The sequence below is a fragment of the Uncinocarpus reesii genome, genomic scaffold (genome assembly GCF_000003515.1).
Source record: "Uncinocarpus reesii 1704 scaffold_1 genomic scaffold, whole genome shotgun sequence".
NCBI lineage: Eukaryota > Fungi > Ascomycota > Eurotiomycetes > Onygenales > Onygenaceae > Uncinocarpus > Uncinocarpus reesii.
In genome coordinates this window covers 3547908-3569609 of record NW_003052500.1, presented here as the reverse complement: position 1 = coordinate 3569609, position 21702 = coordinate 3547908, and the positions used below count along the sequence as shown (strand labels likewise).

The following is a 21702-nucleotide window of genomic DNA, read 5'->3' as shown; positions in this document are numbered from 1 at the left end:
CGACTAGATATACATATCCATCGCACATCAGTGATGAACGTAGTCAGAGATATGAGAACGAAGCGAGTCAGACCGTGTTTAGCTCAATGAGGATATTCGAGACGTCTCGTCCGCCCTCGTATACCTGCACGAAACTCATCTGCATCTGATGTGCACTTCAAGTGACGAGGATGATAATATAACTGTCCTGGATTAACAATCCACCCGCATTTACTCCCAACCTAATGCCCGTCTCATCCCCAGCGCCCTCAACGAGCATCCGGTCTCAGCCAGCCTATCCTTCCCAGCTTATGGCACCAGTCGGACGGACACTAGGAACAGGAGCCGGCGGAACTCCAGAACCGGTATCCATGCATCACGCCGAATACGGACCCAGTCGCAACAGCATTCCCCATACAACATGTATTCTCCATCGCATCATGCAGACCACGATGCTGCACTCCGTGCAAGTTTGTCTACGCTTCTCTCATGCGCTGCCGCTGCCAGAGGACTACCAAAGCGGGATAATCAATGTTCGATTCCGGAGCGACCTAATATTTCCAGAGCGCCAGAACCGTCGACATTCCGGCTTGTCCCTGAGCCTGTTGCTCTGGCAGACAACCGGAGAGATCAATGTTCCAATACCCGAGAACCAGAATACCGAACAACAACTTCCCCGTCTTCGAAGCGATCCCGCTCGCCTGTCAAATCCGCTAGCAAAGCAAGGCGGAGACCAAGTTTGTCTAAAGACCGTTCCGTACCCCAAACATCGAAAAAGGCTCGCCGCACTGCCGTGACAGAAACCGGTTCCATAATTAGCCCTACTATGATGACGTGGGTGATCAGCGCTGGAGTCGTTGTTTTGTTCTCAGCAATTAGCTTTTCTGCTGGTTACGTCTTGGGCCGGGAGGTGGGAAGAACGGAGGCAGGTCAAGGTCTCTATGTAAATGCAAACGGCTTATCAGGTGCAAGATCAGGTGCAGGATGTGGAAAAGATGCTGTCAAAGGTGGTCTAAGACAATTACGTTGGGTTGGTGGCGGCTCTGGATCTGGAATTGCTGCTTAGATCCGGCCGGGCTTTTTTCGATTTATATATCCCAAGTGTAGCGTCTTCAGTTTATGTTAATGATGGGTTGCTTTCTTGGAGTTGGGCGCTCTTGGGAGAGCGGATATTTGATGATCCTATTCGTTTTCGTGCTCTGCCACCTATTTATCATGCGTCTCCTTGTTATTCACTGTTTCCTTTTGATGGACACTTGTGCATAGCTAATCCCTACATTAGGGATGTTGCATATTCATACCTAATTTATTTATGGGATAAAACATTTACCCGGCGCTATTCAGCCCTAGCAACAACAGTTTAGGAGCATATGTGACATGCGTTAGGGAATAATACGTCAAGTCAGTGGACTATGGTGAATGTGAACCTAGTATGCCTGGGATTTCAATGGGCCTGACTGTTCGTTTCGCGCTTGAGCATAAACAAAAGGCCAAATTGAACTACCACGATTCAATGCCTCTCCGTGCAAGCTCACATTTTGAGTATACAGAACCAGAAAATGAAGACATCTTGGGTAAGAAATTTAATGTACAAAATATGGAAAAATAGGCTCAGCAATACAATAGTGGCAATTCCCTCTGGGGCGTCTTCTCCCATTTGATGGCGCTGCCGTGTCCTCTTTTTTCGTCTCCATTATCGTGGGAGATTGTACTATCTCCCTGTCCATTAATCCCTCTTAACGCGTCTTGTTGAAGACAGCCTTATGCTCCTTTGTTAAGCTGGCCAGAGCCATGATGGCAAACAAGCACGCCCCGGGACAATCGCTGATATGTTGGACATGACAGCGCATCGAACCACCCATGAGAATGCCGAGTTCAAGACAAACTAGAAAGCCCTGGAAGAATGGCTTTACAATCCCTTCAGGAAGTTAGCCTCCTTGATGGCCTTTCTTCGCGCAAGACGAGCGCTTTTGTTGATTGCCTCTCTCGCTTCAATGCCCGTAGCGGCCACGTCGTAATTTTTCTCAGCGTCAGCAGTGACCGCATCCGCAGGGATGATATCAACAGTCTGTTCGTGAAGAGGGATGACGCGGGGTTTAGAGGCGGCGAGGGCGGCCATTTTCTTTTCATGACGCTTTCGTTGTTTCTTGTTCAATGCTATATCATTTCAACAAGTGAGCAAAAATGCAACGTAACCCGGGAAGAAAGAAAAAAAAGAAAGAAAGGAGCCGTGTGGTTGGGGCTTCGGTTTTTTCTCCCCTTCTACTTACTGGAAACGTCCACACTCCCAGCACCGCTCTTCGCTTTCGCAGTCGGGTCATCTAGCAACTTCCATAGCCAATCCGGGTATTCGCTATCCTCCTTTGCAAGGATTTCGGGCTTGTTCTTGAAATAGTTTAATCCGATCAAACGCGTCCCGGCGGGAACACTACTGCTCGCTTTGGGTGACGCAGCGGTTGTCGTGACCGTAGCTTCATTGGCGTCTCCGGATGCTGAGTTCTCAGCTGCCGGTGCTTGCGTGGGGTTGGTGGGTGTGCTATACGTTCGTTGCTGGGTCGTTGAATTGAGGCGGGCGTTTCTGGAGGGTGGGAGGCTCGATGCGCCGCGAGAGAATGGAAGGCGGGAAAGAAGATGCGTTCGGCAGCGGGAGCAGAGCATTGTAAATATATTTGATGAGATTTGTAGGGAGAAAAAACGTTCAATTGGGAGAAATAGCGATAAATATCAGATCGAAGCTGGTCGAGATGAGCTAAACTTTTGATTCAAGGGAGTCTTCACGTGACGTGGTCCGCGCAACGAAAAAGTTCAAAGGCGGCGACAGGTTGATTGATACCCGTACTGTTGCAACGATATTCATTGTCATTATTTACAGATTGTAGATAAATAATACAGATTACTGGTCAAAGACTAGGAAAGGAGAAAAGGAACTCGCTTGTTCGAAGTGCAGAGTGTCTCTGGGTTTATCGACCAAGCATGTCCGAAAAATGCAGAACAGGAACTTGTTCGATAATGGCTTCACATCCATCGTCAATCGATAGAGTCGGAGGGGCCCTGCAATACAGGCCTTAGCGAGGAGGTTTAATATTCGACTGATAATCCATAAAGCTCGTTACATGATCGGTTGCTCCAGAATGGTGTCGTTGGCCACAACTACACATCAAATTTGGCGCCAGAACAACGCCGTCGTGCGTTGTTATGCTCAATGGCCCGTTCGCAGATGATGTTGTTGTTTCTCGCCTATTCGGGCAGATATAAACTGTTCTCTGAGACAGCGGGATGTCGATCAAGGCTTGCTGAGCTGGAGTTGAAAGTTCTGCAACTCGTTCACAGCTTGTATCGTCCAGTTCAATAGGGGGCCCTTGGGGGAAGGAACCTGGAAGCTCCATTGGCCTGATGGGGATTTGTTCGTCGTATAGAGGATTCGGGGAGCTTCTATATGTAGGTGGTGCAGGTCCCAGGGACGGCGAATTGTTGCTGAATCCTGGACTTGCGGACAAAGCCGCGGAATCCGGTGCGGTAGCACCTTTGTCATGGAGCTCTTTGATCTTGCTTTGGACATGTATATCTGCCCAAGTTATTAGCTTTCGAGCTGAACGCAAACTACTGAATCCCGCATTCCAGATCTTTGCCTACCTTGCGTTCCACCGCTTGAACTTCGGCTGTCGTTTGTCTGTGGCTTCGCGCTTTTGAGTAACTCAAGAGCGGGAGCCAGACAGCTGCTTCTGAACCCATTCAGTTTAGACACCGGAGTCGTGCCTCGCACTTGTCCAGCCAGCCGTTTCTTCCGCCGCTTAAAACAACACACCGCAAGTACAAGTACGATTATGATGACAGCAATTATCGGAACGATTATGGCGAAGAGGCTACCTGTAGCAAGGCCTGACCTCTCCGCTTGAGGTGTCTGAAGGGGTTCCGTAATTGATGTTTGAGCTGGGTTAGGGTTATTGAGTGTACTTGTCGTGAAACTGAGGCTATATGTTGGCGATGGAGAAATCCTCGCCGTCATGGAGGTCGTGGTTGTTTGCGACGTGATTGAAGGAGAGGATCCTGAAGCTACGAGAGCCATTTAGTCCTCTGCCTGGTCAAATTTCGTTCTGGTTTCATGGGACAGGTCCAAGACTTACAAGTAGTACTTGTTGTGTCCGAAGTCTCCTTGCTCGAAGTTATTTCTGCTGGAGTTGTTGAACTGGACGAGTCGACAGTCAGAGGATTGGGACATATCCCAGTGTCGCAAGGGTCCTCGTCGCAACATCCTGCAAAAGGCCCTTTGGCACATCTATACCAGGAATAACCCTTTGGGCAGTGCCCATTTGTTTGCCGGCGCAGACGTACAGACATCGCCGCTCAGCAAAATGGCCCTGTAACTCTGAGAGCCGAAGCTACACAGGAAACTCTGGCTGAGTTCTGTTTTGCCTATGGAAGGGGGTATGGAAAGCAGCCACAGCTCACAATACCTCAGGATTACAACAAAGAAAAATGCAGTGCAGCAATGGTGCCGTTGCAGGACATGGGCTGGTATCGTACTGAAGAGAAAGCCAACTGGGGATGAAAAGAAAACGTATAACTAATTGAAACCACAGAAGAAGTGAGCAATTGGCCTTCTAGCTGTGAAAGAAACGGCCGTGTGGTGGTTGTGCTGGGCTGGCGTGCCGTTGGCAATCAGAGCTGTGCTTGGGGCTTTTCCTGTGCAACATGCTATCTCCCTTTTCCCCCGACCACCGTCCGCAGCCATGGGGCCTGGATGAGGTCCGGAGGCCCCTCCTTGAGATGGCATTTTTTTATTACTTCTTTTCTGTCCCGTCTTCCTCAACCTGGGAGGCCTACCAAACGAGCCTCTAAGCGCGCACCTCGCGCCAATAGAACCCCAGCCAACAGATCACCCGCACAGTCTAGCATCAATGCAGTCTAACAAGGGCGGCTTGAAGCCATGCAACTTGGCAAAACGCCATCCTCTTGGCCAGCAAGCTGATTTGGCCCGTTCATCCCCATTATCAGACGACATGCTTTGGGAAGAGAAAGGGGGTTTGGTCTGTTGGAGCCCAGAATGGCGGACATATCTGGCTCTCACTCGTCGCTCGGCAGAATTCAGAATGCTGGCTGCGGAACTTCTACAGATTTTCTGAGCCGAATGGTAGATAAAATGAGGAGGTTGCTGCAGCCTGAGTTGGTGTGACACGCCGTTTTGCGCTCCTCTTTGTAGCTGAACGGTATACTGCCTTTGCTCGGGTTTCGGCATTATTGGCTATGCAAGTGCATCAAAACAGGAGTCAAGACCTCAAGGTCCATAGCAAACTACAGAGTCACACTCTGACTATGGACTGGTCCATTTCTAGATTTCAACTCGCGCGCTGGGCCGCAACAGCACCCACTGCCTGCAAACAGTAAGTATCAGGTAAACCAGGTACATGATCTGCTCTGTACTAGTTAACGATGGTCAATTCTTTAGTTAATGTGTGCTGCTATGATTATATCCTCTTAAGCTACATGGAGCTTGACATATTGTTAGAATATGGATGACACTGTCTCGATACTCCTGCACACCAGTAACAACATTCTAGATTATGATGGCAGCGGAGGTGTTTTGCTGCTAGGATTGACTTGAAAGGCTATTGAATCTATGACACTTCACCTCCATGTAGCAACATTGAACTGAATTGAGCTGGAAGATTATGTATTTGTTCTATTTTTGTCTTTTGGATGATAGCTTCCACCCTACAAAAATCGTATATCATGCGTAGCTGAAGGCCAGAGGGGCCGGCATTTTCCTACCCGACGCCAGTTCAGGAATCGTCGGTTTACTTATCTTGATAGCGCGATATCATCAATGCGCAGAATCAACTTCACAGTCTCAGCCGCCAGCTCGATAGCGCTTGTACTAACGAGCAACGGCTGCAGAACTCTCTCATCGGCAATGTTGTTTTTTACTCCTCCACTGCGAATACTCACGCCTGCATTCTTCTCTCCCATTGCATGACGATGGCGCAGATCCGTAACAACCTTTATGCTATTCAACCCGGCATTCTCGGCCAGAGTCACCGGAATAACTTCCATGGCATCGGCAAAGGCCTTCCAGCATATGGCTTCAGTACCGGACAATGCACGCGCTTGCTTAGCCAAAGAATGCGCAATTTCTATTTCAGGAGCGCCACCGCCGGCAATCAAGGCTCGCTTTTTGACCAGGCAACGAACCACACAGAGAGCATCGTGGAGCGAACGTTCGACCTCGTCCAAAACCAGATTGTTTGCACCACGAGCGATAATCGAAACAGTTTGGTTTGCGGTTGCAGATCGGATACCTGTAACCTTCACGTATCGCGAACCGGATGAGTTGACTTCTTCGACCAAGTCAGCGGTACCAAGCTTATCCTCGGTAAAAGAATCGATGTTGGCAATTGGTTTACAGCCGAGACTCTTGCAAATAAATTCAACTTCGTCACGTTCAATATCTTTGATTGCCAAGATTTTCACCCGCGACAGGAAGTTGAGAGAAAGGTCGTTGACGGCGTCGCGAAGGATTGACTTTTGAATCAATAGGACGTTGCATTTCGTCTTCGCAATTTTCCGCACCATATTCAGGAGGTATGTGCGTTCTTCCTTAAGGATCTTGTCCATTTGTCTGTAGTCGTTGACCACGATTTGATTTTCCATCTGCAGACTGTGTTAGTTTTGCCTAAGCCACTAATACATCTAGGAGCTTACATCTGGTTTAGGTGGGCTAAGTTGGAATTGAATCAAAGCAATACGCGCTTTTTCAATTCTTGTTGGGCCACCCGCATTCTTGAGAACCGGTTGATTCAGAATCAGACCGTCCACCATCTCACTATCCTCTATTGTGCCGCCGACTTTTTTGACAACCCGGATATTTCGGAGGTCAACATTTTCAGAGGTTTTTGGATCTATTATTTTGAGGACGGAGTCTACTGCCATTGGTCCAAGTAGGCTTGAGTATTGAGAAACAATCTTTGAAGAAAGCGAGGTAGATGCTGCTTGGAGGAGCGTCGCCCGGTCTGCGAGGGAGATAGGCTGTGACATATCGTGGAGAATCTGAACCGCAGCTGATGCAGCTCTCTGGAAGGACTCAGAAATGACAGTTGGATGGATGCCTAGTCAGATTATTAGATTAAGAACTGAGGATAGATTTCACAATTTGATTACCTTTCGACAGTAATCTTTCGGCAGCTCCCAGGAGGCTTCCGGCAATCACAACAACGGATGTAGTTCCATCACCAGCTTCAACGTCCTGGGCAGCACTCAAGTCTACCAGCATCTTCGCAGCGGGATGCATGACACTCATATCTTTCAACATTGTGTTGCCATCGTTTGTCTAGGCTCGCCGTCAGTAAAGCGTCGGCCAGCCTGCAGGGCCAAAGGTAACGCACGATTATGGTCTCGCCTTTCCCAGTTTGGATCTGCGTCCCAGTCAGCTTGTATCTGAAGATGGCTTCAGGGTCGTATTGATTACCATCTTGTCCATTCCTCGAGGCCCAAGTGACTTCCGAAATATTAGCCCCGCTTCTCAGAATCTACAAGCAAGTTTCCCATACCGTTCTTATGGCGTCCGCGACGGCTTCCAAAAAGATCAGCTATAAGGCCTGAGGGTGAATTATCCGAGAGACATACCTCTAGCAGCCATGATATTCGCGGTGCGGACAGCCATTGGCTTCTCCTTATCCTAGAAGCTATGAGAAACCCAGAAATAGCGTTGACACAGAATAAGATGGAACACACCTTGAATGCATTTGATGCAACATTTCCCTGGCTTCCCAAAGCAGCCGCCATTTTGAGTATCAACCGTCAACAAAAGACTTATGAGTGTGGATGGAGGGGATCGCGAGAACTGGCTGGATTTCGAGAACTTGCTGGTGCTCTGAATTTCGATTGTAGATGCTTGGCGCGCAAGGCCGCTAGTCGTGGAGCTCTGACGCTAGCAACCACCTCCAAAGCTGTTGTCAAGACAGCCCTGCTGAAGACAACTAACAACTCCCGTTTATCCCGACGACATCGAACTATTCTGAACCTCCGTCTACCAGATCATTTCCTCCGCTGCTACTGATTCATCTATCCCTGCCTGCATTTGAAATCTCTGAGCCTCGCCCTGTTCCCGGTTAATCAACATGCCCAGCGCGACGGGCCAGAATTGGGAGAAGTATCGAAAGACTTTTGCAGATGATGACGAGCCCGAGAAGAAGATAACGCCTTTGACTGATGAGTATGGCTTCGTTTGTCATTCTGTAGACTTATTTGGCTGACCGGTCTTAGGGACATTCAAGTCCTCAAGACGTATGGCGCGGCGCCATACGCCGCAGCTTTAAAGAAGCTCGAAAAGCAGATCAAGGACAAGCAAGCCAGCGTCAATGACAAAATTGGAGTGAAGGTATACATTACGGAATCTGTGTGCCTTTTTGCCTATATTAACGCTACGACAGGAATCCGACACCGGCCTTGCGCCACCGCACCTTTGGGACGTTGCAGCAGACAGACAACGAATGCAAGAAGAGCAACCTCTACAAGTCGCACGATGTACGAAGATCATTGCGGATGAGAAAGATCCAGACAAGAGCAAATATGTGATCAATGTGAAACAAATAGCGAAATTCGTCGTGAACATAGGAGAACGGGTGAGTCCAACGGACATCGAAGAGGGAATGCGTGTTGGGTAAGTATCATACTCGCCATGATTTTTTTGACGATTGTATTCTAAAGCTACGATTTCAGGGTCGACCGAAATAAGTACCAAATCCTCTTGCCTCTTCCTCCCAAGATCGACCCCAGTGTTACGATGATGACCGTTGAAGACAAGCCGGATGTTACCTATGGAGATATCGGAGGCTGCAAAGAACAAATAGAAAAACTCAGGGAAGTCGTTGAGATGCCGCTATTATCTCCGGAACGGTTCGTTGGATTGGGCATCGACCCGCCCAAAGGTGCACTATTATACGGCCCGCCTGGCACGGGGAAAACGCTATGCGCACGAGCGGTTGCCAACAGAACCGATGCTACATTTATCCGTGTTATTGGTAGTGAACTCGTTCAAAAATACGTCGGCGAAGGCGCTAGAATGGTTAGAGAACTTTTCGAGATGGCACGTACGAAGAAGGCCTGTATCATCTTCTTCGACGAAATCGACGCTGTGGGCGGCGCTCGATTTGATGATGGCGCTGGAGGAGACAATGAGGTGCAAAGAACCATGCTGGAGCTCATCACGCAACTAGACGGCTTTGATGCCAGAGGGAACATCAAAGTTATGTTCGCGACCAACAGACCATCTACGCTGGACCCTGCATTGATGAGACCGGGTCGTATCGACCGAAAGATCGAATTCTCCCTACCGGATCTCGAAGGTCGTGCTAATATTCTGCGTATCCATGCGAAGAGTATGTCGGTCGAGCGAGATATCAGATGGGAACTCATCTCCCGACTCTGCCCCAACTCCACCGGAGCAGAACTGAGGAGCGTTGCGACCGAAGCCGGAATGTTCGCCATCAGAGCGCGCAGAAAAGTGGCTACGGAGAAAGACTTCCTGGCTGCGGTGGACAAGGTGATCAAGGGTAATCTCAAGTTCAACTCCACCGCCACGTACATGCAGTATAATTAGACCATGACCTTGCTTTCTGGCGATGCTTCATTCTAGATTGGGCGCAGTTGGCTGGAGCTGGAATTTGTATGTATGTACAATGAGACTATGGATCCTCGGTTTCCGATAATTCAATGATCCAAGAGGCCGCTGTCTTCTATGAGTATTCTGTATATTACCCGATTCAGCCTCCCGCCGAGGGCGGTCACGTGTGATCGCGGGCTCTTCCGAAGAGCTGACCTAAGAGCGGCCGCTGATTGGCTGTTCGGGGCCTCGCAACCTCGGAAGAGCTAGTGGGTGCTTAGGTAAGACGTCTTTTCCCGTCCGACGCCAAACCTCCAAGACAGCATCCTGTCGACGAAAGGTCGAGTCGAAGCAGATCTGAAGTTTTGTCCCACGGCCTGGGCAATTGCTGTATAGTTCTGACTTTTGCATTTACTTCTGTGTGGATTCCAGGTCACCATGAGCTTCAACGGCCTGCGGAGCCTTGCTCCGGCTGCAAGAGTATGCTGTCTCGCTTCTTGCTTCGCTTCTGGGGACAGTTTCATCTGACATTCTGATTGCAGTTCACCAGAGCCTTAAGGGATCAGAGGAGACTTTTCTCGTCCAGTCGTCCCGCAGGTAAGAAGATACTTGGATAGTCATTGCTTTGGGGGACAATTGGTTGACAGCAGCATCCACCAGCTCGTGTCATTGCCAGCCAACCTCTCCGTGCGAAAGAAGCCTCTCCGTTTCTCACGACGAAATACCCAGTGATCGTATGTGGCTATCCCGAATGGCTCTGTCATTCGATAATGTGCTAATTGGGATTGAAAAATATAGGATCATGAATACGATGCTGTCGTCGTTGGTGCCGGAGGTGCCGGTTTGCGCGCGGCTTTCGGCCTGGCGGAAGCTGGATTCAACACTGCTTGTGTCACAAAACTCTTTCCCACCAGAAGTCATACGGTCGCCGCTCAAGGTGGTATTAACGCCGCTCTTGGAAAGTATGTTTTATGTAGGCATAATGAGAAACCTGGAGAGACTAATCGGTCGACCGTATGCACAAAGACCACTGGAGATGGCATATGTACGACACCGTGAAGGGAACCGATTGGCTTGGTGATCAGGATGCTATTCATTACATGACTAGAGAAGCCCCCCCAAAGTGTTATCGAGCTCGAAGGTTACGGTTGTCCTTTCTCCAGAACCGAAGACGGCAAAATCTATCAGCGAGCTTTTGGTGGTCAGTCCAAGGAATTTGGCAAAGGAGGTCAAGCATACAGATGCTGCGCTGCTGCCGACAGAACCGGTCACGCTCTTCTCCACACATTGTATGGTCAATCCCTCCGATACAACGCCAACTATTTCATTGAGTATTTCGCCATGGATCTTTTGATGGAGAATGGAGAATGCAAGGGCATCATCGCCTATAATCAAGAAGACGGAACGCTCCACCGCTTCAGGGCGCACCACACGGTTTTGGCCACCGGTGGTTATGGACGTGCCTATTTCAGCTGTACCTCCGCTCACACCTGCACAGGCGACGGTATGGCTATGGTTGCTCGTGCTGGCTTGCCAAACCAAGATCTTGAATTCGTTCAATTCCACCCTACCGGTATCTACGGTGCTGGCTGTCTCATCACCGAAGGTTCCCGTGGTGAGGGTGGTTACCTCCTTAACTCCGAGGGAGAACGCTTCATGGAACGATATGCGCCTACCGCTAAGGATCTTGCCAGTCGAGACGTCGTCTCTCGATCCATGACGCTTGAGATCCGTAACGGACGTGGTGTAGGTCCCGAGAAAGATCACATCTATCTCCAACTCAGCCATCTCCCTGCCGAAATCCTGCATGAGCGCCTTCCTGGTATCTCCGAGACCGCTTCCATCTTCGCTGGCGTCGATGTTACCAAACAGCCAATTCCAGTTCTGCCTACCGTTCACTACAACATGGGCGGAATACCCACCCGCTACACCGGTGAGGTTATCACCATTGATGACAAGGGCAATGACAAGATTGTGCCTGGCCTTTATGCTTGTGGAGAGGCCGCTTGTGTCTCTGTCCACGGTGCTAACCGACTCGGTGCCAATTCTCTCCTTGATCTTATCGTGTTCGGACGCGCTGTCTCTCACACGATCCGCGACAAGGCTACCCCGAACACTCCCCATAAGGAAATCAGCGCTGATGCAGGCGCTGATTCCATCCGTGTCCTCGACGAAGTCAGAACTGCCGAGGGGCCAAAGTCCACCTTCGACATCAGAAATGCTATGCAGAAAACTATGCAGTCTGATGTTAGCGTTTTCCGTACTCAGCAAAGTTTGGACGAAGGTGTGCAGAAAATCACTGAGGTTGACCAAATGTTCAGCCAAGTTGGAACCAAGGATCGCAGTATGATCTGGAACTCCGACCTTGTGGAGACTCTTGAATTGAGAAACTTGTTGACTTGCGCGTAAGTACTCATTCGGCACCTGCCCCTAACCGGAGTTTTCGTGCTAACGGGTTTTCAGCACTCAAACCGCTGTCGCCGCTGCTAATCGTAAGGAATCCCGCGGTGCTCACGCCCGAGAGGATTACCCCGATCGTGATGACGAGAACTGGATGAAGCATACTCTTACATTCCAGAAAGAGCCGCATGGAAAGGTCGACCTTACCTATCGCGCTGTAACACATACTACATTGGACGAGAACGAGTGCAAACCCGTACCACCGTTCAAGCGCACATATTAGACGGTTTCGGTTTCTCTTTTCTTCGCTTAAAAGCCTCTGTTGAGCCGGAGTTCTGTCCATTCTTTAGCCGAAGGATATGTATAGGATGACAGATTTTCTTGATTGGACTGTATATAACCTCGATGCATTTTTCAGACAGGAGTGTCTTTGAGTTTCTTATTTAATGTACTTTTGATGTTCTGGAATGACACGGCAATGTTGGATTTCCCCTTTCAAAGTGAATTAGTTACCACTCGCTATCTTGTTGGAACAACGAGCGCCCATCATACTTGGAATGCCTGTAGGGATGGAAAGCCATGGCATTGCTCTGGGTCTTGGTGTAAGGGACCAAGCGACCCTTGCTAACCAGCCTCTTATGATATAAAATTCGAGTATGTTAGATCCCTGATAAAATATTCCGAGACACGCCCAGCTCTCGTCTGATAACGGAGCTCCACGCCAAGCCTCCTAACTAGCTCTGGGTCTCACGACACCGACGGCAGCCCAGCTTGCCCCGTTCATCTTGACGATATCTGAATGATCTATAGCTTCAATGGAGGAAATAAACATTATGTGAAATATCAATTGTATCTGAGTTGATTTATCTATCTGAAATACCCCCAACGGCTCACGAAAGGGGAAGAGTCGAGGCGCAGAACTCCCTACCACCCCGGTCCTCGTCCACCCAGACAGCTTGAACCCGGCAACAATGGGTGCCGAAAAACGAATCAATGACGAGGAAGCACAGCCTCTCACCGGTCGAGATCGGTCAAGAGACTCCATCGATTCCACGTCGACAGCCTCCATTTCCCTAGCTCTCATCGACCAAGCAAACCGTTCGACGCACGCGGGTCGAACCACTCCACCTCGAAACTTTGGCAACGGGGAGAAATACCGTGACAATGATGACGATAATCCGGAGGGAGGACTTCCACCTCCATCTGGCGCACAGCGGACGCCGAAGAAAGTGAGCATCATATTCTGGCTCGTGGCGGCACTCTGCGTTGGCGGATGGCTGGTTGCGTTTTTCGTTTTTATGGGGAGTCCTAAAAAGGATTCCGACAAGGAAGTGGTTGTCTCGGGGGCAGAGAACAGTACTGTCCCGGGAGTCGTATCGACTGGAGGGAAGAAAGTTGACTTGGATGGAGTGCTAACTGGCTTTTGGAGCCCAAGAAGCCACGAAATATCGTGGATTCCCGGCCCGGACGGTGAAGACGGCTTGCTCCTGGAGCAAGACGGTGATGAGAATGCGGGATATCTGCGGGTAGAGAATATCAGGAATCAAAAATCTACGAATAAAAAAGATGATGCCGTCGTTTTGATGAAAAGAGAAACCTTCAAAGTTGGAGCGAGGCGCGTACGTCCAAGCAAGGTCTGGCCGAGTCCGGACCTGAAAACGGTGCTTGTCATGTCTGATCGGCTGAAGAATTGGCGACATTCGTATACCGGGAATTACTGGCTTTTCAATGTTGAGACGCAAACTGGGGAGCCTCTTGACCCTGGATCTCCCGACGGGAGAATACAATTGGCATCTTGGTCGCCCAAATCTGATTCCGTGGTTTTCACAAGGGATAACAATATGTTTATTCGAAATCTATCGTCGAAAGATGTAAAACCGATCACTACTGATGGAGGCGTTAATCTTTTCTACGGTATTCCCGATTGGGTATATGAAGAAGAAGTGTTCTCCGGAAATAGTGCTACGTGGTGGGACAATGACGGCAAATTTGTTGCATTCCTTCGAACAAACGAATCGAGGGTTCCCGAATATCCAGTTCAATATTTCATTCCTACTGTTGGAAGAGTCGCCCATGCGGGCGAGGAGCATTACCCCAACACGCGAAAAATCAAATACCCCAAGGCAGGAGCTCCAAATCCAACCGTAAACATTCAATTCTTCGATGTTGAGAAAGGGGAAGTCTTCTCGATTGAAATGGAGGATGATCTTCCGGACCATGATCGTCTCATTATTGAAGTCATTTGGGCCTCCAATGGAAAGGTTTTGGTTCGAGAAACTAACCGTGAAAGTGATCGACTCAGCATGGTGCTCGTTGATGCAAAAGACCGAACAGCCAAGGTAATTAGATCGCAAGATTTCTCTAAGTTGGATGGGGGATGGATTGAACCGTCCCAGTCTACATACTTTATACCCGCAGATCCTGGCAACGGACGACCGCACGATGGATACATCGAAACCGTTCCTTTCGAAGGCTTTAATCATTTAGCTTATTTTACGCCGCTGGACAATCCTAGCCCGGTTTTCCTCACGTCAGGTAACTGGGAAGTGACAGACGCACCATCGGCTGTGGACTTGAAACGCGGTCTCGTCTATTTCGTTGCGGCAAAAGAGCAACCTACTGAACGGCACGTATACACCGTGAGGCTCGATGGTTCGGACTTGCAACCGATAGTAAACACTAAAGCTCCAGCATATTACACCATTTCCCTATCCACAGGTGCGGGTTATGCGCTGTTGAAGTACGAAGGCCCGGAAATTCCCTGGCAAAAGGTTATTAGCACCCCTGCGAACGAAGAAAGGTTTGAAGAGACGATAGAAAATAATACAGAGCTGGCAGGAAGGGCCAAGGACTACGCACTTCCATCACTCTATTATCAAACGATAACCATTGATGGCTATACATTGCCAGTGGTTGAAAGACGGCCGCCAAATTTTAATCCAGACAAGAAATACCCTGTTCTATTCCATCTCTATGGAGGACCAGGGTCGCAGACAGTCAGCAAAAGATTCAAGGTCGATTTTCAATCATACGTTGCTTCCAACCTTGGGTATATTGTAGTGACAGTGGATGGTCGAGGTACCGGTTTCATCGGCCGGAAAGCCCGGTGCGTAGTACGTGACAATCTGGGCCATTATGAAGCCATAGACCAAATCGAAACCGCCAAAGCTTGGGGGAAGAGGCCGTATGTTGACGCGACTCGCATGGCAATTTGGGGATGGAGTTATGGAGGCTTCATGACGCTCAAAACACTCGAACGGGATGCTGGACAGACCTTTCAGTACGGCATGGCAGTGGCTCCGGTAACTGACTGGCAATTCTATGGTGAGTCTGGCTACATCAAGTTTGACTAGAGCTTGCTAATTTGATTGTTCTAAAGACTCCATCTACACTGAGCGCTACATGCACACCCCACAGAACAATCCCGCAGGCTATGCCAACACCGCGGTCTCGAATGTCACTGCCCTCGGCCAAACCGTCCGCTTCATGGTTATCCATGGCACAGGGGACGATAACGTGCATTATCAAAACACTCTCACTCTGCTAGATAAGCTTGATGTCGACAATGTGGGGAATTTTGATGTCCATGTTTATCCAGATTCAGACCATGGGATTTATTTTCATAATGCATATAAGATGCTGCATGAACGTAAGTCCAATTGTCCCACGTTCGCTCTTTTTCCCTTCCCCTTTTTGGCTGATGATCGACTTTAGGGCTGTCTGACTGGCTTGTCAATGCATTTAACGGAGAGTGGGTGAAGATACGCAATCCTGTTCCTAATAAGTCCCTTATGCGACGCGCGCGTAGTTTGTTAAAGCGAATGAGCAATGCCTAGAAGGGGTTTGGTTTATTGGCGTTTGGGGCTTTGGTTATATACAGCGGCCGTGATTTCGGGAGTCTAAAGATTTGATATATATATTTTCGGTAGGTATCAGGACTTGAAGGGAGCGCTTTTGAGGTTTGTTTGGCGCACTGGCAGTTAGCGTCTTATAGTAATGACATTTTCCCGACGATGGGCCAATTCTCGGCCATCACTTCGAAACAATGTGCGGGCATTTTGGCTGCAAGACGAAGTTATTTTTAGCTTGCACGGAAATCATGAAACATCGATGAGACAGACGGCAAATTAATGAGTGATGCTAACAGCCTGGTTGAACGAGGTAAACACTCGCATCCGAATCTATGTCATCGAACGACATCAATCAACCCAGATCCCCTGGAAAGTGCAGTCTGTTTTGAGAGATCTTTGCCCTTGTTGAAGCCCATCGGGTTCAGGCAATATCAGACGACCGAGACAAACGCCCCCATCTTGGCGTCTGCTTGACCAATTCACCCCGCCAGAGGCCAGAGTGTCTCGAGAAGCAATTCCCAAAGGCTGGCTGAAAGCTGCGAAAGAATAAAAGAGAGCAGCTTCGGGCAGAAGCATCGCTGAACGACATCAAAACCGCTCTCTCTATTTTGACTCTCTCCCCTAATCCAGAGTTCAAACCACCCGCCTCTCGAACCATGGCTCCCAAGGACAAAAAGGACAAAAACAACAAAACAGCCGAAGCGACATCCTTGCTCCCCAGCCGAATCGACTCGTTCAAGCCCTCGGTGCAAAAACACCTGAAGAAGATCTACGAATCTCTGCATCAGCCAACCGCAAATTCCAGTCCCGAGGAGTCGTCCACCCACTTTTTACATGTCGTCCAGCGAGATGATGGCTCCGATCTGCAAACCAGTCCTCCCATACTGTGCAGTTTGGAGTCCTTCACTGAATACATGTCAACTGCAATGGCGATGCCACCGGGGCCGAGAGACGATGATTTATCCCTGCCAATGACCGATTACTTCATAAGTTCCAGTCACAATACTTATCTGACTGGGAATCAATTATATAGCAACGCCAGTACCGAGGTTTATAGAGATGTATGTATTTTGATTTCTCCTGCTTTGCCAGTTTGACGTCTGCCTGCTTTGCGTGATATGTCGCCTAGTTTTCCATGCGTTCTATACCTTTGATCGTCTCGCGGGGTGCTGAAAGCACTGCCTGTGAGCGCATATATCCCCTCGATTCAAGGAACCAACCAAACGCTGTTCTTTTACGTTGGCTGCCCTCCCCCTCTTCCGCTGTCAAAATGCATCAAATCGTTCCCTGCAGCGTCCTGTATCATATGACATGCAGTAGCTTACCTAGTTGGCTATGGCGAACGGAGGCTTGATCGGCACCGTTTCTCTGACTTTCTCAATCTGCTGTTCATCTGCACCACCCAAGCGAAAAGTTGATACATCACATTTTCAATCCAGCTCGGAGCAGAGCCGGATTTACATCGCCCTTGCCGCTAGTCCCCCAACAGTTAACTGTCGTAAAGTCTCTTTGCTTTTTCTCATGTGCCAATTCCCGGTCTTCGAACATTCTGTGTATTATCCCTCGGTAAATGCTGTTTATCTTCGCAACGGCTTTTCAGATCAGCCGTCGCCATACCGATTGGTAACCCAGCGAACCCACCTCACCGCTCAATATAAAATCGAACGCGCCAGGACCCCAAAGCTAACTTCTGACAGGTGCTCTTGAAAGGATGCAGGTGCCTCGAAATCGATGTGTGGGATGGCGAACTTTCATCTGCTAGCTCTTCCGACTCTGAGAATGATGAGTCGAAAAAGAAGAAAAAAAAAGAGAAAAAAGAGCAAAAGGACAAGGGTCTATCCAGGACGGATAGTAAAAGGGCGTTCAACCTCTCTTCACTCTCGGATCGCCTCGACCGATTGAAGAAAGATCCAGTTGAGGATGCAACGGGAGCAGTGGCAATGCCAACGGCGGCTGTGGCTGCAGCTGTCCCGCTCCGCCCCGAACCCCGGGTTCTGCATGGATATACTCTGACGAAAGAAATCACTTTTCGAGACGTGTGTTATGCCATCCGAGACACTGCGTTTGTCACAAGTGATCTACCGGTCATTGTGAGCCTTGAAGTCCATGCTAGCCTTGATCAGCAAGAAACGATGGTGGAGATCATGACTGAAGCCTGGAAAGGCATGCTTGTTGATTTCACTCCAGAGTTAGCGGCGGAGTTGGAAAGGGGCGATTTTAGGCATTTGCCCAGCCCAGATTCTCTCAGGAATAAGATCCTGATTAAGGTGAAGTGGGCCCCTAACCATTCCAAGGTAGAGAATAATGTAGCTTCTGTTGAGGTTTCTGAAGGTGCTGTTGGTCCTGTAAAAGGTCAAACTGCCTCAGCGAACGACAAGGCCCTGGCTGCTCAAGCAGCGAAAAAGAAGCCCGTAAAGATCTTGCATGCCCTTAGCCGCCTTGGAGTGTATACACGCGGTTACACCTTCAATGAGCTGAAGCAACCCGGTGAGCAAGTCCATGGAATGCATCATTTGGGCGCTGCGAGTGTCGATGGAAATGCTGACTTTGGAATGAATACACAGAGGCAGCTATCCCAACCCACATATTCTCGCTTTCAGAAGCAGCGGTGAGAGATGCCCATGAAAGCCAGCGTCAGGCTCTTTTCAATCACAATAAAAACTTCATGATGCGCGCATATCCATCAGGAATGCGAGTCAACTCCTCCAATCTAGATCCTTCATTCTACTGGCGCCAAGGCATTCAAATCGTGGCATTGAACTGGCAGAATTGCGATAAAGGGATGATGCTCAACAAAGGGATGTTCGCTCGCTCGAAGGGGTGGGTGCTGAAACCAGAAGAATATCGAGGAGATGCATGGGCTGAGAGGCAGAATGCCGCCAAGAGCGGCTCAGGCCCGAGCCGTCGCCATACTCTGCACCTATCAGTTCAGATCTATGCAGGGCAGAATATCCCACTCCCGAAGGGAGATGAACATGATAGAAGTTTCCGTCCATACGTATCCTGCCAACTGCACGTTGAACGACCTAAAGACAGCGTTCATTCGAAAGGGGACGGCGATGACAGCGGGAGTGCAAAGTATAAACGTCGCACCACAACCTGCAGCAGCGCTGATCCCGATTTTGGTGGCCAAACGTTGCAGTTTCCAAGTGCTCCGGGTGTGATCGAACAGTTGAGCTTTTTAAGGTCAGTGCGTAATAATGCGTCCCGAAGTCAACTCTCGTTCGCTGCATTGTAGTCCAAGATTTCCTTTGGCCCTCATCATATTTTATTTTGCCCTTTTCAGTTTTGTTTCTATCTGTTTCTCTGTTTCTCTGTTTCGGCAAAGGAACATACCCGTTCGGAAAACCCTCGGAGCGACCTGGACTAGTGCCACGTCAATTGCCATTTTTGCTAGGCTGCTGGAAGCGTTTCTGGGTGAAAAGTGGGCTGCGATTTCGCGCATAGCAGCGCCACGCATTATTCGCATTTCACCAAGAAGATGCCTTCTTTCTTTCCTCCCCTCGTTTTTCTCCTGACTGATCTATTTGAGAATACTTCCCGCAACATGACATTCATTGAAATACGTGCTAATTTTGCAGCAGATTCAAAGTCAAAGACGACGAATTTGGTAGAGACGATCTAGCTGCCTGGGCGTGCCTTGGGCTGGATAACTTGCGTCAAGGTTTCCGGTTCATCCGGCTGTTCAACACGAAAGGTTCGCCGACATCAGGAGTTCTCCTAGTGAAGATCTTAAAACAGGTTACTTGAATCCGTTGGTGCCTAGCGGCGAGGATAACGCCGCGTCGCCTCGCTTATCCTGACGAATAACCCCGAATACGGTCATTCCATTTGTCACAATATCCGCCCGCGGTTTTCCTCAGTCTTACCCATTCCCAGGTATCCGAACGGCATATCACTTGGATAACGATCTGTTGTGCAGGGACAATCCTGCAGTCGCTGAGGCCGGGGTTCTATAGTTACTCATTCGAACCATGCATGAACTTTCTCCATTATTGGCTTCCTGATATAATTAGTATCGTTGTTCATGTTTCCTAGTCGTAATCTGATGGGGCAACTTGGTGGGCTGCATCGACGGTAGCAAGATTTAGCCTCGATCTGGCTAGGTTATCCTGTAGGATGGATCGAGAGAACGTGGAGACTATCTTTCGTATACGTGCATATTAAAAAACGGATGCACATACATATATCGATCATCGGCATGTGGTTCGTCGTTCGACAGGGCTTATAACGCTAAAGGTGAATGAGCGCGGCCCTACCAAGTCGATGCCTCGGGAATTTTTTTTATGGCGCTAGGAGGATGTTTGAATGGACTCGGCCCAGACATCTCATTTGCTGGTCAACGGGGCCTGCTTCGTATAAGCGACCGATGTCGTTACTCCATCATCAAAGCATTGAGACCTGGCCATGTACTCCGTATAGAGCAGTCCGTAACTACTCCGGATTCCATACGATATCGGTATCGTCGAACCAGTTAAACATCGTTTTGATGGGCGGTCACATTTCCCTCTCTGCTTCCTTTCTCTGGAACTTCGGTCCCGGGCTCGTCCATTGGAGTACACGTCAAGAGAATCGAACGCAATAGGGCACCACTAATCTGCCTAAAAATGCCAGGACTTGATCTGTCACATTTGTGGATCACATATTTTTAGCTTCATCTGCAAGAACTCCATCTTCAGAGGATTGACAACTGACTAAGCCATATTAAGTAATTCGAATTTATTTGCTCCATGCAGTCTCCTCTTCGTTCCTCAGCTCAACAGTCCTGTTTGAGTGCAGGTAAGAACAGCTGACTATAGAGGTGCATAGTGAAACAGCCACTCTGGACACTGATATGTTATATTTTCCTAAATGAAGGAGCACCATTAACATGCATTCATGGAATCATTTTGCTGACAGGGGGTTGGCAGCATTGACATCATCGAGAGGATTCCTTTTTTTAGTCTGAGGAAGACTGAGGACATCATCTCGCATCGGCGGTTGGGATTGTCTGAAATATAGCCGATTTGAACCAAGTCAGGCCATAACTGCCTCCCCAGAGTCAATAATGATCTTGCTTCTCCTCTTCTGCGCTGAGTGTTGGCCAATTAAAGTTATTTGCGATTCCTGACGTCCAAGTGCGGAGATTTCCAAAGTTGAAATTTCTTCTGACTCTGGCTCGGGCGGGTTCCACTCCCCCGATCTGGTTCGCAATTTGAAAAGGAATACTTCGACTTCGACCAACAAGGGCATGACACCTATAGTAAGTTTCTCATCTCCTGCTGGTCTGAGATAGAGTTTCTTCATCGCCTCTTTCCAGTGTTACTTTCAATCAGTCCTTCCTAAAAAATTGTAGCCTCGTGCTAAACTAGCAGCTTCTGACATCACCGGTAATGCGGAGCGCAGAACGATCGAATCATTTCTAAAACCGGAGGGGTATCCTTTCGATGAAAGTTTAGCTGCAAGTAGAACATACCGGAAGAGCCTGCCAATCTTCCCAAACGCGATAACCGTCATGCAAATGGAGACTCAAAGAACCAATGCAATTGAATTTGGAAAACAAAAGCTTCCATGGAAAAGAACCCATTGAAGCCCAGTCAGGTATTTTTTGACGTGGATCCTTTGAGAGTTGATGGCCGTCGATCCAGAGGATCGTTTTGGAATGGTGCTGCGACCTGCAAGTTCGTAAGGGACCGTAAATACATCTTTCTTGCATTTCAACAAGCCAACTGCTAGATGAGAATGGTGCCTCTGTGGGATCGAAAGAGCCCCTACTTGCTTTTTTCGGATGGTAGAATCGTGAAGGAAAATCCCGCTTGGCCCACTTACTAGCACAAGATCATTTATAAGGAGCCACCTTCCCCGGTGCAGGAATGATCCAAGATATAGGTTGTT

General features: G+C 48.9%; 8 protein-coding genes across 8 annotated transcripts; 5 read left to right on the top strand and 3 right to left on the bottom strand.

The window, feature by feature from the left end:
• Nucleotides 1-400: 400 nt before the first annotated feature.
• On the top strand, nucleotides 401-1045 carry UREG_01416 (uncharacterized protein; the record flags this gene model as incomplete). Its single annotated transcript, XM_002541854.1, has 1 exon — nucleotides 401-1045. One exon carries the CDS (start codon nucleotides 401-403, stop codon nucleotides 1043-1045), a length of 645 nt encoding a protein of 214 aa, XP_002541900.1.
• An 843-nt stretch (nucleotides 1046-1888) lies between these two features.
• UREG_01415 (uncharacterized protein) lies at nucleotides 1889-2637 on the bottom strand (the record flags this gene model as incomplete). The annotated part of the gene is made up of 2 exons (XM_002541853.1): nucleotides 1889-2136; nucleotides 2250-2637. The coding sequence occupies 2 exons, from the start codon at nucleotides 2635-2637 to the stop codon at nucleotides 1889-1891; spliced, it is 636 nt and encodes a 211-aa protein (XP_002541899.1).
• Nucleotides 2638-3044: 407 nt separating this feature from the next.
• UREG_01414 (uncharacterized protein) lies at nucleotides 3045-4317 on the bottom strand (the record flags this gene model as incomplete). Its single annotated transcript, XM_002541852.1, has 3 exons — nucleotides 3045-3544; nucleotides 3613-4032; nucleotides 4104-4317. 3 exons carry the CDS (start codon nucleotides 4315-4317, stop codon nucleotides 3045-3047), a joined length of 1134 nt encoding a protein of 377 aa, XP_002541898.1.
• A 1461-nt stretch (nucleotides 4318-5778) lies between these two features.
• UREG_01413 (T-complex protein 1, delta subunit) lies at nucleotides 5779-7758 on the bottom strand (the record flags this gene model as incomplete). The annotated part of the gene is made up of 7 exons (XM_002541851.1): nucleotides 5779-6627; nucleotides 6679-7082; nucleotides 7135-7303; nucleotides 7359-7502; nucleotides 7524-7546; nucleotides 7600-7651; nucleotides 7708-7758. 7 exons carry the CDS (start codon nucleotides 7756-7758, stop codon nucleotides 5779-5781), a joined length of 1692 nt encoding a protein of 563 aa, XP_002541897.1.
• A 335-nt stretch (nucleotides 7759-8093) lies between these two features.
• UREG_01412 (26S protease regulatory subunit 7) lies at nucleotides 8094-9574 on the top strand (the record flags this gene model as incomplete). Its single annotated transcript, XM_002541850.1, has 4 exons — nucleotides 8094-8188; nucleotides 8239-8353; nucleotides 8406-8635; nucleotides 8695-9574. 4 exons carry the CDS (start codon nucleotides 8094-8096, stop codon nucleotides 9572-9574), a joined length of 1320 nt encoding a protein of 439 aa, XP_002541896.1.
• Nucleotides 9575-10918: 1344 nt separating this feature from the next.
• UREG_01411 (succinate dehydrogenase flavoprotein subunit) lies at nucleotides 10919-12260 on the top strand (the record flags this gene model as incomplete). Its single annotated transcript, XM_002541849.1, has 2 exons — nucleotides 10919-11982; nucleotides 12041-12260. 2 exons carry the CDS (start codon nucleotides 10919-10921, stop codon nucleotides 12258-12260), a joined length of 1284 nt encoding a protein of 427 aa, XP_002541895.1.
• A 688-nt stretch (nucleotides 12261-12948) lies between these two features.
• Nucleotides 12949-15813, top strand: UREG_01410 (uncharacterized protein; the record flags this gene model as incomplete). The annotated part of the gene is made up of 3 exons (XM_002541848.1): nucleotides 12949-15301; nucleotides 15357-15626; nucleotides 15692-15813. The coding sequence occupies 3 exons, from the start codon at nucleotides 12949-12951 to the stop codon at nucleotides 15811-15813; spliced, it is 2745 nt and encodes a 914-aa protein (XP_002541894.1).
• Nucleotides 15814-17163: 1350 nt separating this feature from the next.
• Nucleotides 17164-19066, top strand: UREG_01409 (uncharacterized protein; the record flags this gene model as incomplete). Its single annotated transcript, XM_002541847.1, has 3 exons — nucleotides 17164-17394; nucleotides 17526-18315; nucleotides 18393-19066. 3 exons carry the CDS (start codon nucleotides 17164-17166, stop codon nucleotides 19064-19066), a joined length of 1695 nt encoding a protein of 564 aa, XP_002541893.1.
• Nucleotides 19067-21702: the final 2636 nt, after the last annotated feature.